We start from the raw sequence: 15589 nt of genomic DNA, 5'->3' as shown, positions 1-15589 counted from the left end.
TTTCTATTTATCTTCCCGCACTATAGCACAATATGGTAGCCCTCAAGGCATACATAGATGACGCGATTGGTACGAAACTGGAGCACAATGAAAACAAATCAAATGAAAATGAAATGAAATGAAATGTGTTTTGGTTTGGTGTGGTGTTTCAATTCAAATTTATTTCGATTGAAGTCAATATAATGTAATAATGTAATGACGTAAGTCATTTCCAGGCGTTAAGATCAGTTAAGATATTTGGGAAGCACACTAACTAAGTAACTAGTAAAGGGATTTGCACTAACCAATGTGTTGAAAAATGTCGAAAAGACTTGCGAATCAAGAAAGTAGGGTGACAGATTTGGACGATTTGAATGCTAAGAAATTTAAGTCTCAGGCTGATTCCCATGCTGATGCTGAAACTCAAGTCCGAAATCACGCCTTAATTAGCAAAACTACTAAATCCTGGTGAGTTTTGGATGGCAAGAGTCATTAGACATGCTGTAGGTCCTAGACAGCAAAGGCGAGTGCGAACATGAATTGAACAAGCTACAACTTGACAAGCTACAGCTATATCTTTTATTTTGAACAAATTAAGACACTTGACTCTGAACTATTGCAATTGGATGTGGTTAGTTTTTATGTAGGTCCCAGTATTGTTTCTTTCTAAGTTTTTTTCAAAATCGGTTGTCTATGATAAATGTGCATATTTCTGATTACAGCAATTCTGAGATGTCAATAAATGGCAATGGCGATGACGCAGGCTCAAAGAAAGGCAACCAACAAAACTTTGAGAAGCCTGGCACTGAGGTAAGCACAAGGAAAGTTAAAGGGACCCTCCCACCTTCAAAAAAGTTAATGAATTGGCATGAAAGTGGTGTCGCTCGGTTCAGAAAGAGCAAAAACGAATATCTGCCAAATTTCATCGAAAAATATTCACCGGTTTTCAAGATATTAGACTTTTACTTTTGTTTACTTTTTGGGATCTCCGCTGTTCCTAGCGACTTTATTTGAAAGTGCGGCATTTGTTGCGCGCAAAGCAGCATATACCACCGCGTGCTACCAAACGTTTTAGTAAAACATTTAAAAATCGTTAGATCTCCGCTGACGTCACAAATTCTAAGGGGGCATACCAATGCATTAGCCCCTTAGAATCCGAAAACTGCAAGTTTGAAATTCCATATCTCCGAATTAAAGCATTTTTCGATGTTGTGAGTGCCCAAACCGGTATTTTCAGGCCATGGCCACCAATTTGGCTATCTCAACTCAAAACTAATGTTAAGGTGGGATGGTCACTTTAAACTATTGTAGTCAATATTTTGATTTGGTCAATTGTAGTGAGTGCCTTTCACCATAGTACATGCTTAGTTCTTATGCTTTTGCTCCTTTTGGGTTATTATTTGTCATTTGAAGAAAATAGCTCTACAAAGTTTTGCTCACATTTACTTATCATTTCAGGGGCTTTCCCACACCACTCTCTGACAGTTCTGGTTACAACCAACCTCTCCTTCACAGCTGAAGATACCCCCGTCCAACCCAGCCGTCGATCGCGACTATTTTGCCTCATACAGCGGGCTGGACATCCACCGTACGATGATCGACGACTCTGCGCGCACACAGGCCTACCGGCACGCCATCCTCACCAACTACCCGCTCTTCTACGGGAAGGTGGTTCTGGACGTGGGCTGCGGCACCGGCATCCTGAGCGTGTTCTGCTGCCTGGCCGGCGCCCGGCGAGTGTACGCCGTCGATGCCAGCGGTGCGGCCGAGTTCGCGCGCGCTGTGGCGGCCGAGAACGGCTACTCGGACCGTATTCGCGTGCTGCAGTGCCGCGCGGAGGAGGCTGAACTCCCGGAGCAGGTGGATGTGATCGTCAGCGAGTGGATGGGCCACGCGCTGCTGTACGAGTCCATGCTGGACTCGGTGCTGGTGGCGCGCGACCGCTGGCTGCGGCCCGGTGGCGCGCTGTTCCCCGAGCGTGCCGTTCTGAGGATGGCGCTGTGCACTGCACCGGAGCTGGCGCTGGAGACCGGCGGCGCGCAGTTTTGGCGCGGCGTGTACGACCGGTACAAGGTGAGGATGACCTGCCTGGCGGAGGTGGAGGAGCGGCGCCGCTGGAGCGACCTCCCGGCCCGCGTCTGCGCGCTCCTTCCCGAGGAGCTGCACTCGCACGCGGCCACAGTGTGTGATCTGAACCTCCGCACGGTACGAGCAGAGGAACTCCGCGAGCTGCGCGCTCCGGCAGTCGAACTGCAAAGCTTCGGGCGCGCGCAGCTGACGGGCCTCGCGCTGTGGTTTGACGTGCACTTCCCGGGCGGAGACGAGCTGAGTACGTCCCCGTACGTCACGGAGACCCACTGGGGTCAGACGGTGCTACCTCTGGAGCCGGTGAACGTCGACCAGGACTCGACAGTGCAGTGTCCGATGGTTATGAGGCCAGACCCGAAACACCCGAGAAACTGGCGGTTTAGTGTCGACCTCGCTGTGGGGGACGGGGATTCCAGAAGTATTCAGTGGGTTATGGACGGCACTGGATAAAGGGCTAGTGGAGGGCTGCTAGGATACCGTGATAAGTCATGTGAATGGGCTCTCCTCAATGGGAAACCGCGTGGCGTGTTGAGCGTTGTCATTTTGATAATCTATATTTTATAAAAAGTTGCGAATTGGTTGCGAGTGTACCTAAGAAAATACATTGGTGCACGCGCCATTAGTGGTCATCAATTACTCCAGCAACTTCCAACCGCTTCCTGTCCAAACTGCCCATATGCTGCCGTTTTGTGTTTCATTGCATTCCCGAGACTTCGTCGAGCCTAATAGCGCGGCACCTGTTTCCCCACGTCTGTCCAAGCCAGGACTCCGCCAGCTCCACAGCGAGTCACACGCACCTTCGCCCCCCACTTTTAAAACAAAACTATTTCACATATCGTTTTATTCATTCAGTTTCTCCGTGGAATTGACCGCAACCATGCCGTACAATACACACACACGCACACAGTCTGTGCCCGGCGCGGCGCGACACCCACGGCTGTACAAACATTACAGAGAGGACACCGGCCGCGCCGGCGGACCGCCCGCGCGCGCGCGCGCCCAGCGCCCCCTGAATAAATAGCGCGCGCGCGCCGCGCACGACCGCCGGCCGGTCCGCTCGCCCGGGGCAGTGGCGCCGCCACCGGCGCCGGCGGCTTCGCGGGCCGCGCGACACTCAACAGTCGGGGACGCCAGCGTGAAGTGAACTAAGACACAGCGTCGAGGACCAGATAAAAGCTAAAAGGCCGGCCGGCGCGGATGGTGGCCCCTGAGAGGGTGGGGAGGCGGCGCGGCGCCCGGCGGCGGCCGCCCGCTCGGCCTGCTGGTCGTGGAATGTGTGGCGGCGGCTATCACAAGGTTGGGTGGCGCGCAATGTGACCGCCGCCGTCGCTAGGTGTCGGACATGAACGAGTTCTGAGACTTGAGCTCGTCCAGCTCGTGGATCTGCTGTCGCAGGAAGAGGATCCTGAAACAGACGCACACACAGACGGATCGCATCAGACAGGGGGAAGGAGTCCAATGCTGATAATGACTGCTGAAAGTTATGTAACTAAATTCAACCGCCGAAATCACCTTGCTGTGGTAGGCCGACGCCTCAACTGAACCCCAGAGGTCAAAATGAACCAAAATCTGTCCAAATCGAACCAAAATTTCATTTGAAATCAAATGAGCAGCTGAGTACAACCACACAATATCCCAATGAACATCATACCCCAGAACAAGACGGCCATATATTTGCTTCTGTAGCGCGCCATAAATCTCGGCCAGTCTCTTACCTTTGTTCCTGTAGCGTGGCCTGAATCTCTGCCAGTCTCACTAAAGAGCGGGCCATCTTGAGGTCGGTGGCCGCCTTGGTCATCAGCAGGCTGGCCACGTGGCACGCCTCGGCGCTGGTTCGGTTGGCCTGCGCAGTCAGGGGAGAGCAATGGTCAGTCAACAGCAGACCAATGACGACCGAAGGTAGCGTGAGAAAATAAAGCTCGGAGAAGGACGTAAGAGGCGTGACAACAGCGCAAGCCACCAAAAAGCCCAATAAATAAAGAAGGCGAAAGAAATGTGATGGTGAGCAGGTTCGTCAATGCAGGTAAATAACCAGAAAGCCCAACGCAGCCCAGCAGCAGCTGGGTCAGTTCATGAGAGGTACAGTCACATGACAATGCCTGGCGGAAGCAGGATAAGTGATTTCGACAAACCCTGTCCATTGATCCGCATTACAAATAGCAGTAATTGCCCTCCACTTCTGCCACGATTCTTTAACCACCCACCCACCACCCAGCCACGATGACCTTCCCCAAACCTCTGTTCGGACGGACACCCGAATGAACCGGATGAGCCAGCTCACCTGTTTCTCCATCAGCGTGGCCGGCCACTGGACCACGTGCTGGATCAGGTTCTCGCTGTAGTATTGGAAATGAGCCGGCGTGAGCTGCGGCGCCACGGCCGGCCGCAGCGCCGCCAGACTCGACTGCTGCAGGCTGCTGATGCTGCTGCACGGACTCGCCACTGCGCGACGGAGCAGGGCGGGGGGGGGGGGGCGTCAGGGCACGAAAACGGGACAACACGAGTGTCCTTCCACTTAACCAGCTTAATAAATGAATATGAGCATTGAGCGCATATTTGACACTACACGACCTGTGAACCAGAATTTTCTCGCCATGACATCCATGGCAGTTAAAATAAATTGAAGAACTTCTAAACGCGGGTAAGAAAACAGAGCATGATCAAACGATAGACACCTGGAAAACCAAACGACCCGTTAGGAGCTCCTGGTAAGAAATTAAAGCTGCACCCAAAGTTCCCAATAGCCGCATAAGGACAACCCTTCCGCCAAGCCGATTTAATTCATCTTCTCCGATTTAATTCATCTTCTCTCGAAGATTTCTGTCGCAGAGTGCGCAGCTCTGAATTCCGCAGCATTATGCGAGAACAGCCGACTGCCCTTGACCACTACCCTCGACCAGGGAATCGATCACCTCAGGGACGTGTCAACTTGGTGTCGACATTACAGCGGTGCGCCGAACCGCATTTACCAATCAGCGGCCAATCGGGTCCAGTTACCGCCGAGCGGCCGGCCGTCCTTCGAGCCCAGTCTCGGCCGTGAACTTATGGTTCCGTGGTCCCTCGTCGTGGCCCATCTCCTCCGAACCGACCTCACAGCCGCCTGCGATACCTTTAGACTGTAGCAACCTCGGCCTACTGATACTTTTGACTTTGATTCGAAGCTCAACTGCGCACTGCACGGTATGTTGGCATGATGAACCGTTGACTGTCGGGTAATAGTTGTTCTGCAGTGTATGGACTCGCTAAATTATCCCTCAATACCAACACAAGTTCACCAAATCAGTCCGCCTACCACCCCTCTACACCAAACGACCAACGAAAGAACCCCACTCAATTCTGTACAGACAGATTTCACTCCCCCTCCCTTTTCCATCTCAATCTGGTTCCTCTTCCTTCTCCTTTCCACTAAAATTCGCACTCCCCCCCCCCTTCCCCGTCCACTCACGGTCGGCTCGCCGGTCGGGCGTGTCCACGGGCTCGGAGAGTGTCGGTGTGGGCGGGCCGCGGTCCTCCGCCGGCGGCGTCTCACCGCCCGGTGCCGCCTCCAGGAGCCGCGGCAGCGCCGCTGACAGGCTGACGGCCGTCAGGCTGGCCAGCCGAGGCGCGGCGGCCTCCGACAGACCGCCGCCGCCGCACGCCGCCTCCTCCGTGGGCGTGCTGTCGCCTGAAGAGATCTCCATGTCCTGCTGTGGGTGCGGAGCGGTCGGGTCCGGTTAGGCTATCATATACCACTGCAGGTCCGGGACGAGGTAAGGTCAGGTCAGATCGTCACACGGGTGGGGGACAGGGCAAGGTCAGATCTTCAGGTCCTACTGCGGCGGTGTTGGATTTCCCGCAGTGGCCCCTGTAGATTACAGCTGGTTACGGGATAAGAGCTTGTGATCTCACCCTCGCAGTACCAGTTGGCAATGCAGCCGACAAGAGGCCAATCAGAGGTGCACACAAACTAAAATATCTTTCAGTTTGTTAGGTGTAACTTGATGTAGGTATTTGATGGAGTATTTGATGGGAGTTTTTCAGTTTTGGAGTATGGAATACAATTTGTAGTATGAAAGGAGTATTTGATGCAGCGCTTTAAATAAGTGTGGTATAATATCTCGTTCTTTGATGATCATCGTTCAGCTCAGCTTTAGTCACTGTGCAAAACACTTGTCTGCTGGTGATTTTGACAGGAAAGGCTGAGGAGTGACGAGGACTAAACCGGGATAGCGCGACAGAGAAATCTTAGTTACTGGTACAACTGTTCAAGCCGGGAAATTCGAGAAGTCGTCTTAATGACCAGTGAACAAGGGCAATAAAGTGGACTTCGATCTGAATATAAATGATGACCAATACAATGCCTCACAAAACCTTTCACACAACAGACGTCGACAACGATACATTTTTTTTAAATAAACTTTTTGATTCCATAAAAGTGCAAAATGCTGCGATGATTCCATGACTTACCACCGCTGCAAGGTTCCAAAAAAAAAAAAACAAGGCGGATTCCGAAAATCCGTGCATCTTAGACATGAGCCACTAACTATGAAATACAGCTCGGCTACATTTGTAATTATCATTCAGCAAACACTCCGCATGAACAGACTAGCCTATACGGCCTTGGACTAGCCTACAGGCATCTTTTTCATCTATGAAAGTTCTTGCATGTATCGACACTTCTCTAACAACCCACACCAGTTCACTTGCTGACACAGGTTATTCGAAAACTAGTAAGACTTCTACGGGGGAATCTGCACACAGAAGACAGCTGTCCAATGTCCACTGTTTGTCACACGGGGGAGCACCACAGGGGGAACGGCGGGGGACGCGTCACAGGGGGAGGATCGGACAAACACAGGGGCCGCTAATTACTAACTGTTACCTACGGGAGGGTCGGCGGAGGGATAGGGAAGCCGGCACCGGACGGAGGCAGGGGAGGCCGGACTGCGCTAGGGAGGGGAGAGAGCTACACGCACTGGCAACTAGCGCTGACCGTGTAGCGGGACGGGAGGCAGGGGAGGCCGTAGGAGGGGAGAGAGCTACACGCGCTGGCAGCTAACGCTGACCGTGTAGCGGAACGGGAGGTAGGGGAGGCCGTAGCAAGGGAGAGAGCTTCACGCGCTGGCAGCTGGAGCTATGTGCAGAAAAGGAAGCTGCTTGGGAGAGGGAAGAGCTTTAAGCGCTGAGAGTGAGGCGGGGAGATTGCTTCACGCGCTGAGGTTGAACTATGTGAAGCGGGGTAGGATTCCGACTGGGAGAGAGCTAAACGCGCTGGCGGCTGGCGCTTCGAAGCGGGGCAGGAAGCCGGCAAGAAAGGGGAAGAGCTATTACGCGCTGGCAGAGAAAGCTGTACGCGCTGAGGCGACTGTGAAGCGGGCAAGAAAGGCCGGCGGGTTCGGAGCTCCGCTCGCTGGCCGCTGTGACTGTGAAGCGGGGCAGGATGCCGCCTGGGGAAGGGAAGCTAACGCTGGCCGCTATGACTGAGGCGGGGCAGGATGCCGCCTGGGAGGGACGGCGGCGAGGAGCGGCGGGGCCAGGACTCACGGGTCTGACGGCGCGCCGGCGGCGCTGCCAGCGGCACCGGCGACTCCTCCCAGCGCGGCGGTGTCTCTGGAACCGGGACACGGAGCCACTCAGCGCGCGGCGCCGGCACCGACGCCAGGAGCGGACCGGCGCGGACGGTGCATGAGAGGATAGTCGAGCAGGACGCCCACCGCCGACAAATTATAATGCATAACAAACATACTTGACAAGACATGATGATGTGCAAATGTAGGCTAGAAAACTAATAGAAAAACGGGCACAATGAGACAGTTGTAAATGAAAAAAGAGTCAAATACCAAATGCAATCCAACTGAAATAAAATGAGAACACAATGTTGAACATAACACTACTAGAAAGTAGACAGGTAGTATCCAGCTCTCGCCCCGCCCCGCCCCAGTCCGCCCGTCCAGGGCCCCTCAGACACCCTGTCCTCCCACCCCACTGCAGTGGGGTGGGAGCCCGCTCTCTGGGCGTACCTGTGTCTGTCCGTTGGTGCGCGGCTCGTCGGAGCGCCGCCGCAGCCGGTCGGCGCGCTGCTCGGCCCTGTCGCGGTGCGCGCGGCTGCCGCTGTCCCGCGGCGTGCCCACCTCGCGACTCTCGCTGCCAGAGTCGCGCCGAGCGCCGGCGCCCACCGACACTCGGTCATAGCCTGTGGGCGGAGGGGACATGTGATCAGCCTGTGGATAGAGAACATGTCATCCCAGGCAGGTGGATAGCTTACGGTGGAAGCTGTCAGCATGTGAACTGTGGCTGACTGATTGGGCATACGGCCATAGGAACTCAAATAGCCGAGCCCCACCACCCCAGCTGACATCTCCAGCCTCCGCCCCGTTCCACAAGCGTCGGGTCTCTGCTCGGTCAACACTGCCACGCACCTGACTTTGTGTCCGCTGCTGCGGAGGCGGCCGCCGCGGCGCCGGCCGATCCGGCCGCCGCCGGGGTGGCCGCGCCCGGCGCCGGCCGCTGGTGCGGGCCCGGCTCAGAGTCGCGAAGCTCGCGCCGCTCCGCCTCCAGCCACTCGCGCGGCTTGTCCCACTGGGACACCTCCGTCGTCGAGTTGTAGTAGTACTTTTTGCCCGACGAAGAGACGTGTTCCGTCCAGGACCCGACGCGCGACGGCCGGTCGTCCCTGCGCACCTGGGGACGGACAGAGACAGTGGAAGAGATGTGGCGTGGAGGGCCAGTAGGTTACAGAAACAGAAAACTAGAGAAATATGGTGAATCATAATTCCCTTTGATACTGTTTGTCCATGCTTTATTATCAGCTAAAAATAAATATGCAACTTGACAAAACAGGTCACAGATTGAACCAAAAATTAACAGACCATGTTTGTTTGATTATGCCATGTTTGTATTCCAGTGACATGAGAGGATCCAAAAATGAACATGCTTATTGGCTCTTTATTAGAGTTTCATAAGCTCACCCTGACAACCACATCGTACGCAGGAATCACTGCACACGATCAATCTAGCCTAGAAGGCATTTAAGCAAGCAAAACGAGCCGCCAAACGACGGCACAAAATATACGAAGCACAAATGATCACGACCATGAAGCGCCCGTCAGCACAGGACACGCCTAGTCGAGCACCCACCTCTGATCTGTCCCTGTCTGACCGCTCGTACGAGCGGCTCGAGTCGCGGTCCCTGTCTCGCTCTCGGTCCCGGTCCCTCTCCCGGTCTCTGTAGCGGTCCCGGTCCCGGTCTCGATCACGGTCCCGGTCCCGGTCTCGAGGACTGCTCTCAGAAGCTGAAACGCGACCAACCACGGTCAAAAGACCTATGTAACACCAGTGATAACCGAATCTCAAGATGTATAAAAAGGTAGAAACTGACCAAAAGGTTTTCAAGCCCTCTTGGCGTATTTGCCATCAGTTAACACAAGGGCACAATTTTTCGTTTCCCTCCCTTTCCTTCGCTAACATTGAGGCATCACGACCAATACACTTAGTAAGTTAGTGCCAACATTAAGAAATCACTACACAATAAGAGTGGCAGAATTAGCTTTTTCATTTCCCACGGGCGGTTCCCCACTTGCAGCAGTACGCGGCTCGTGTCTGACCTCTGTGCCTGTCTCTGTCTCGGTAGTCGCGGTGGTCCCGGTAGTCTTTGAGTCGGCCGTCGCGGTGGTACGACGACTTGCTGCTCGCGTAGCGCGGACTCTGGGAGCGCGAGTCCGGGCTGACGCTGCGTGTGTAGCTCGGCTTGCCGTTGGGAGAGGTGTGCACCAGCATCTCATCGTACCCGGACTTTGCACTGTAGCTGTGAATGGAGGCAGAGGCTAGGTGTCAGAGTGGAGAATGACTAAGGACGTGATGGTCAATTTTAAATTGACACCCCATGGAAATTTGATGTCTCATTGTCACAAAATTAAAACAACACAAACCAAAATATCAACTTAACACAGGAAAAGTGTGCAGCACACATTTGTAGCACTCACTTATCACCATCATTTCATTGGGACACCACAGTTTTGGTCTTGGTCTGACTAGGCAATTTTCCACTCTCATCCTCCCCCCTTTTAGTGAGGTATTTTCGTGACATACCATAGGTGAGACTAAGTGAAATTTCTGGAATCTGGTATGCAAAAGTACACATTATCTAGCACTCAATGTCAGATAATTTGCAAAAATGATTAATATTACCAAAGTAACTGACATCATTTGTCATGGGCTGCTAAAACATGGCAATAATGATATCCAGCCTTGCCTTACCTTTAATTAAGTAGAACAATTTATATTAAAATGACAATCTTAAGAACTATCCCATGACAATTTAAGCCTAAATTGAGTTCCATGGTACCATGAGGCTTAAAACCATTTTAGAAAAAAAGGTGAGACAGGTGAAGCAGTTTTACATTGCAATCAGACTTATCTTCAATTTCCTTTCATCACTGGTTCATTAAATTTTAGTTAGCTTTACTTAAAATAGGGTACAGTTTAAACAAAGCTGAAAATGCTTTTCACAGATTCCACATTTAACAAACTTATAAGTCTTGATTTGTCAATGGCTATGAAGAGTGGTTATCATATTTGCACCATTTAGCATCTGTTACTTGTTTGATTGGTAGGTGGTGGAAAACTGGCAAATAGAACTTATATAACCTTGGAACTTTTGAACCAATCATTCCAAAAGGATGACAAGATGTATTTTTCTTTAAATACAATAGGTATCACTTAATTCTTCTTTTATCGGTATCAATCTGAATTGATTTTACAAATAAGTGATAAATATTTAAAAAATATGTGCACTTCCATTAAAAAACACAACAGGCAATATCCACGCAGCCAAACCAAGCAGCATTGTGCACGCAGAGCTTGAGGAAATTGCTGGGGTAGTTACATGACCAATGACTCAAACCCCACCCCTCTGCTCTTTCTCTTTCTGTAACTCTGAGCCTTCATTGTCCTTACTCCAGTTATATCATTAAGCATATTTTAGAATTGCATTGTTGAACAAGACAAATGCATGAAATCCCTACCCACGCCCTGGTCTTATGTGCAAAAACCTTTAACCTTTATGAACATACAACTTCACTCAAATTAGTTTTTTTTTTTGCAACAGTTTTATGATTTCTTATACCGTAAAACGGGGTGTTAAGGGACAGTTTTGAGGTGTTTTGTTATACAACTCAAGAAGGGTTGGGGATAGAAGCATCAACTTGTCAGCATTTTATGTGGAATTTGGTGCTTTACATGCCTGCTACATTAAAGTTTTAAAATATATACATGCATATTATTTTTTATTATTTTTCATCACTGTCCCTTAGCACCCCAATGTGGGGTGTTAAGGGACACCTATATTATTCCAAGAAATGGTCATCAAATGCCCACTATTTGGGTGTGAAAGGGCGCACAATTTATTCATTGAAATGTTTTGCATATTCTGTCACAAACAAGTCAGGTTCATTCACCACTAATGGCCTTTTTAGCCAATTACATGTAATGGAGTTTACGCTTCTGGAAGATGTGCTAATTATAAGGTAAACAGAACCAAAAAGTACCCTTCTGTCATCAACAAAAACCCAATTAAAAGCTAGGGTCTGTTCCCGTCGCTCCTCCCAAAAAATCTCGGATGAGGTTGGATGAGCTTGGAGGAGAGCCGTTTCAGAGGAGCCACGGGAACATTTTTGCGAGGAAATCAGCTGTTTGCGGGCTGTAACGGTCGGCGATTTATGGCGCGCAAACAGTAATTTAGAGTTAACAATCTCTTTCAAATCAAATAACCATATATTTATATCGAGCATTACTATTGAAAGATATCCCATCCTCATCGATCACTAAAATCAATTCCACTTCCCTCAAATCTCATTTATAAACAATCCACATTTGTATTACGTGCGTCAAATATGTCTACGCAGAGTCTCCTCCAAAAATCCAACTTTCGTTTGGGATGAGGGAGGAGGCAAATAGTGGTGGTGAGATGTGAAATCAAGATGAGCTTGGAGGAGCTTGGAGGAGCGACGGGAACGATTTTTTGAAACGAGAGGAGGTTAGAGGAGCTTGGAGGAGGTTGGAGGAGCGACGGGAACAAACCCTAGTCACTTGTCATTATGTTGCCCTCTTTGTTTTGGCCTTTTTATGATGACATCCCATTTACCTATATCAGTCCTCATTGACCCATCATTGTAAAAGAGAGTGTTAAGGGAGTTTTGAGGTGTTTTGTTATATAACTTAAGATGTGTTAGAGATGGAGGCATGAACTTGCCAGCATTTTATGTGGAATTTGATGTTTTCCATGCATACTGAAAGAAAACTTTATGAAATTAGATTTATATTTTATTTTTTATTTTTTCTTCCCTGTCCCTTAGCACACCACATCCACCTCAAAATATGCATGTGTCCAGAAAAGAGGAAGAGAATGATGAATGAATGGGTGGATTTGTATAAGTTTTTCAGGAAACATGTGAAATACATGTGACAATACACCTATGCATTCCTTTTACCTGTACACCTACTAGTTTATGTGGTACACACAGAGTTTTGGAGATGTCTCAATTTTGTGAAAACGTAGCATGATTTTCAAAACCATTTTTAAACCAAATCACTTGCATGAAAAACCATGCCATTTTGTCCAGTAGTCAAGAACAAAACAGTGTCAACAACCACACTCAAGTTTTTATTTAACCTTCTCAAATAAGGAACCTAACATGACTCAAAGTTTTTCCCACGCAACTGTCCCTTATCACCCCACTGTCCCTTAACACCCCATTTTACGGTACTTAAAATGATCAAAAAGAAAATAATCTTAATATTTACAAACATATTTTTGAAATATTTTCACATAGGAGGAACTATTTTTCATCTTTTTAATAGTGTTTGCAGCAGAAGTTTTTTATGTGTTGACCAATCATATTACGTACCAACACCTAGTTCAAAACAAAATGGAATGCTGATTGGCTGATGACTGGCCGCTGCCAGAGGTGGTTGCATTCTTTGGATTGTTGAGTAAGGCATTGAATTCCTCCTAAGGGAATGATTTCAGAACTAGAATTAATACATCTTTTGGTACGGCGATTGTTGGGGTGTAAAAGCTTCAGAATGATGCTATGTCTCAGCTCAAACTACAAAACTGCCATTCAAATTGAAAACCCCATGTTAAAAGTGGTAATTTTTCCTTGAAAGTCAAGGTAAGAAAAACTTAAGATATAAGTAGTGAATGGCCACCAATTATCAGCTTGCTGCTAGCACGCTGCAAGGTGCGTATATCAGTAGGTGGAACTATGGTCATGAGTACCCAAATATAGGAACGTTCCCATTTTTGGGAACAGAGTTCCCAAATATGGGAACGGGCGTTCCCATTTATGAGAACGGAAGGTAATTTTTCGGCCGTTCGCCCACTAAAACTCATTAGTGCATCACGTCTCAAAAAAGTGCACGCTAATTTAAGTATCTACTAAGTCTCTATAAAATTATCTTTAATCTGACCGTTGAACAAGGAAATTGACCGTCGAATGATATTTTTAACGATTTTTTGAAATGAGGGAATGGTGAAAACATTGGTTATACTACATTTAACATGCACTTTTAAGGAAAATGAAGCGTTTTTTACATTTTGAGGTCAAGTATAATAATTTTCGCCTGGTTATGAAGTTTCATATTAGCGACACCAGATGCTGACATATGCAAGCGAACACGCGGACAGTCCCGAGGTAATATTGTTGACTTTTGGTGTCGGGGCGCACGACCGCGTGGAACGTCAGTGATTTTACCGAACTACTGTTGTAAACTCAGTTTCAGTGGTTTAAAATTATTCAGCTGTGTTTTATCAGCCCGGAAAGACATTTTATTTGGATGCTAGCTGTTTAGCGTTGTTTTATAAGGAGCGTCATGAGCGTGGTTTTTGTCTTCCGTGTTTCTAAGCATGATCGTTTTGGGGGAATTTCTCTTATATAGGTCGCTCTGTGTGGCTTATTTATAATTTTTATGCTGATTTCGATCATTCCTCGTGCCCATCCTACCAGGCCTTTTGCCACTTACACTCATTAAGAAAGGAAAAAACTAGATTTTCATTGGGACTAGTGTTTTGAGGGTGTAACATATTCAGCGTTCCCATTTTTGGATACTTTCTTGTGCTCGTCAACTATCGGTGATAAACAGACAGGTGCTTGACATGTCTCCACCCTCGGCGCGGACGGTGGATATAAGTATGGAAGACCTTGTTGAACGTCGCTGAACGTTGTGAATTACGTAATCCTGCAGAGGGGGGCGTGCCCGCTGCGAGATCGACGGGAATAAAAGCGCAGAAGACCGGGCGAAACATGCGACGTTCTTGCCGGAAAGGTCATCTGATGATTGTTGCGTTAACAATAATTTGCGGCGTTGGACGTGATGCTTGTTAATGAAAAGAGCCCCTGAAAGGCGTCGGTGAAATCGTTCCCAATTTTGGATACGCCGTTCCCATAATAAGGAACGCTTGCAGCGCCAGTGTACGAGAGCGTTCCCAAATTTGGGCTCGCGGCCCGGATGATGGACTGCTTTAGAAATAGGAGAACGATTTGAAACTACGATGGGCCTTACAATATCAAACTCTTTCCCAACAATATTGAGACAAATATCAGGCGGTTCACGATCGTTTTATATTTTTTGGACGTCATTTAACGGTTCTTTTTCTTGTTTTAAATAATGCCTACATGGCGTTCCCATATTTGGGTTTCTCGTTCCCAAACATGGGAACGCAAATGCGTTCCCGAAAATGGGTACGCTTGACCATAGTTCCGCCTACTGATATCATGAGGCGGGTACCTGGAAACCTACCTGCAAATCATTAGTCTTTAATAAGCGAACAGCACAGCCTACAAAATGCTCATAAAAAAGATGGCAAAAATGCAAAGATACTGCCAGCATGCTGATAGATCAAGATAATTCAAGTTAAGTGCAAAATTACGACCAAATGAAAAAAACCGAAGACATTATTTAGCACCGCTGCAAGTAAAGCCCGAGTAATATTTATCTGATTCAAGAGTGCTAAGATTATCACTGAGTCGATTTGGACACGTGAAACGATTAATTAATATTCAAACAGGGCATGGGGAAACAATGCGGCGAACGTTTATCATTATGAAAGAACGTGGTCATTTCGTACCCATCATTCAGCCGAGGAAGTTTCCTAGCATGCATCACCATCAATGCCAGGTTATTTCATCGAGTTAATTACAGAAAATAAGTTGAAAACATCGATTAACCATACATGAAACGCTTGAATATCTAAACACAGACGCGCGTTATCCACTGCCGAACTCATTCGCCATTGCTCATCCGGGAACTCCGCTAAGCTCCGCCCCCAAATCCGACTTCACAGCGTTCTTGACGATCAGCTGATCGGTGAAATGCGCTGCTAAATTGTCGGGCACGGAAAAGCACGATGCAGACTGATGATTCACAAGTGTTTCTGTCAGAATTAGGATTTATGGGGTTAAGTGAACCATTGATTTGCTTCACTTGGTGATTTGAAAGGTTTCCATACCTGCTTTTTTGCTGTAAACTAAGGTATGGGTGAGTG

At 48.7% G+C, this 15589-nt stretch overlaps 2 protein-coding genes across 3 annotated transcripts; one reads left to right on the top strand and one right to left on the bottom strand.

Annotated features, from left to right (window-relative positions):
- Nucleotides 1–95: 95 nt before the first annotated feature.
- On the top strand, nt 96–2686 carry LOC122378430 (protein arginine N-methyltransferase 6-like). The gene is made up of 3 exons (XM_043359474.1): nt 96–447; nt 702–789; nt 1495–2686. Exons 1-3 carry the CDS (start codon nt 299–301, stop codon nt 2515–2517), a joined length of 1260 nt encoding a protein of 419 aa, XP_043215409.1. The 5' UTR covers nt 96–298; the 3' UTR covers nt 2518–2686.
- A 207-nt stretch (nt 2687–2893) lies between these two features.
- On the bottom strand, nt 2894–15344 carry LOC122378429 (WW domain-containing adapter protein with coiled-coil homolog). 2 transcript variants are annotated; one of them, XM_043359472.1, is made up of 10 exons: nt 15173–15344; nt 9651–9850; nt 9184–9338; nt 8466–8727; nt 8067–8239; nt 7591–7656; nt 5513–5753; nt 4349–4509; nt 3783–3910; nt 2894–3472 (listed from the first exon to the last, which is right to left on the bottom strand). In XM_043359472.1, the coding sequence occupies exons 1-10, from the start codon at nt 15211–15213 to the stop codon at nt 3397–3399; spliced, it is 1503 nt and encodes a 500-aa protein (XP_043215407.1). In that variant the 5' UTR covers nt 15214–15344; the 3' UTR covers nt 2894–3396. The 2 variants fall into 2 exon arrangements, with proteins under 2 accessions (XP_043215407.1, XP_043215408.1); XM_043359473.1 differs by lacking the exon at nt 7591–7656.
- Between the last annotated feature and the right edge of the window lie 245 nt (nt 15345–15589).

The sequence above is a fragment of the Amphibalanus amphitrite genome, unplaced genomic scaffold (genome assembly GCF_019059575.1).
Source record: "Amphibalanus amphitrite isolate SeventyFive unplaced genomic scaffold, NRLGWU_Aamphi_draft 000059F_arrow, whole genome shotgun sequence".
In the NCBI taxonomy this organism is placed as follows: domain Eukaryota; kingdom Metazoa; phylum Arthropoda; class Thecostraca; order Balanomorpha; family Balanidae; genus Amphibalanus; species Amphibalanus amphitrite.
The sequence above is the reverse complement of the archived record's forward strand: the minus strand, read 5'-3'. Positions and strand labels throughout refer to the sequence as shown.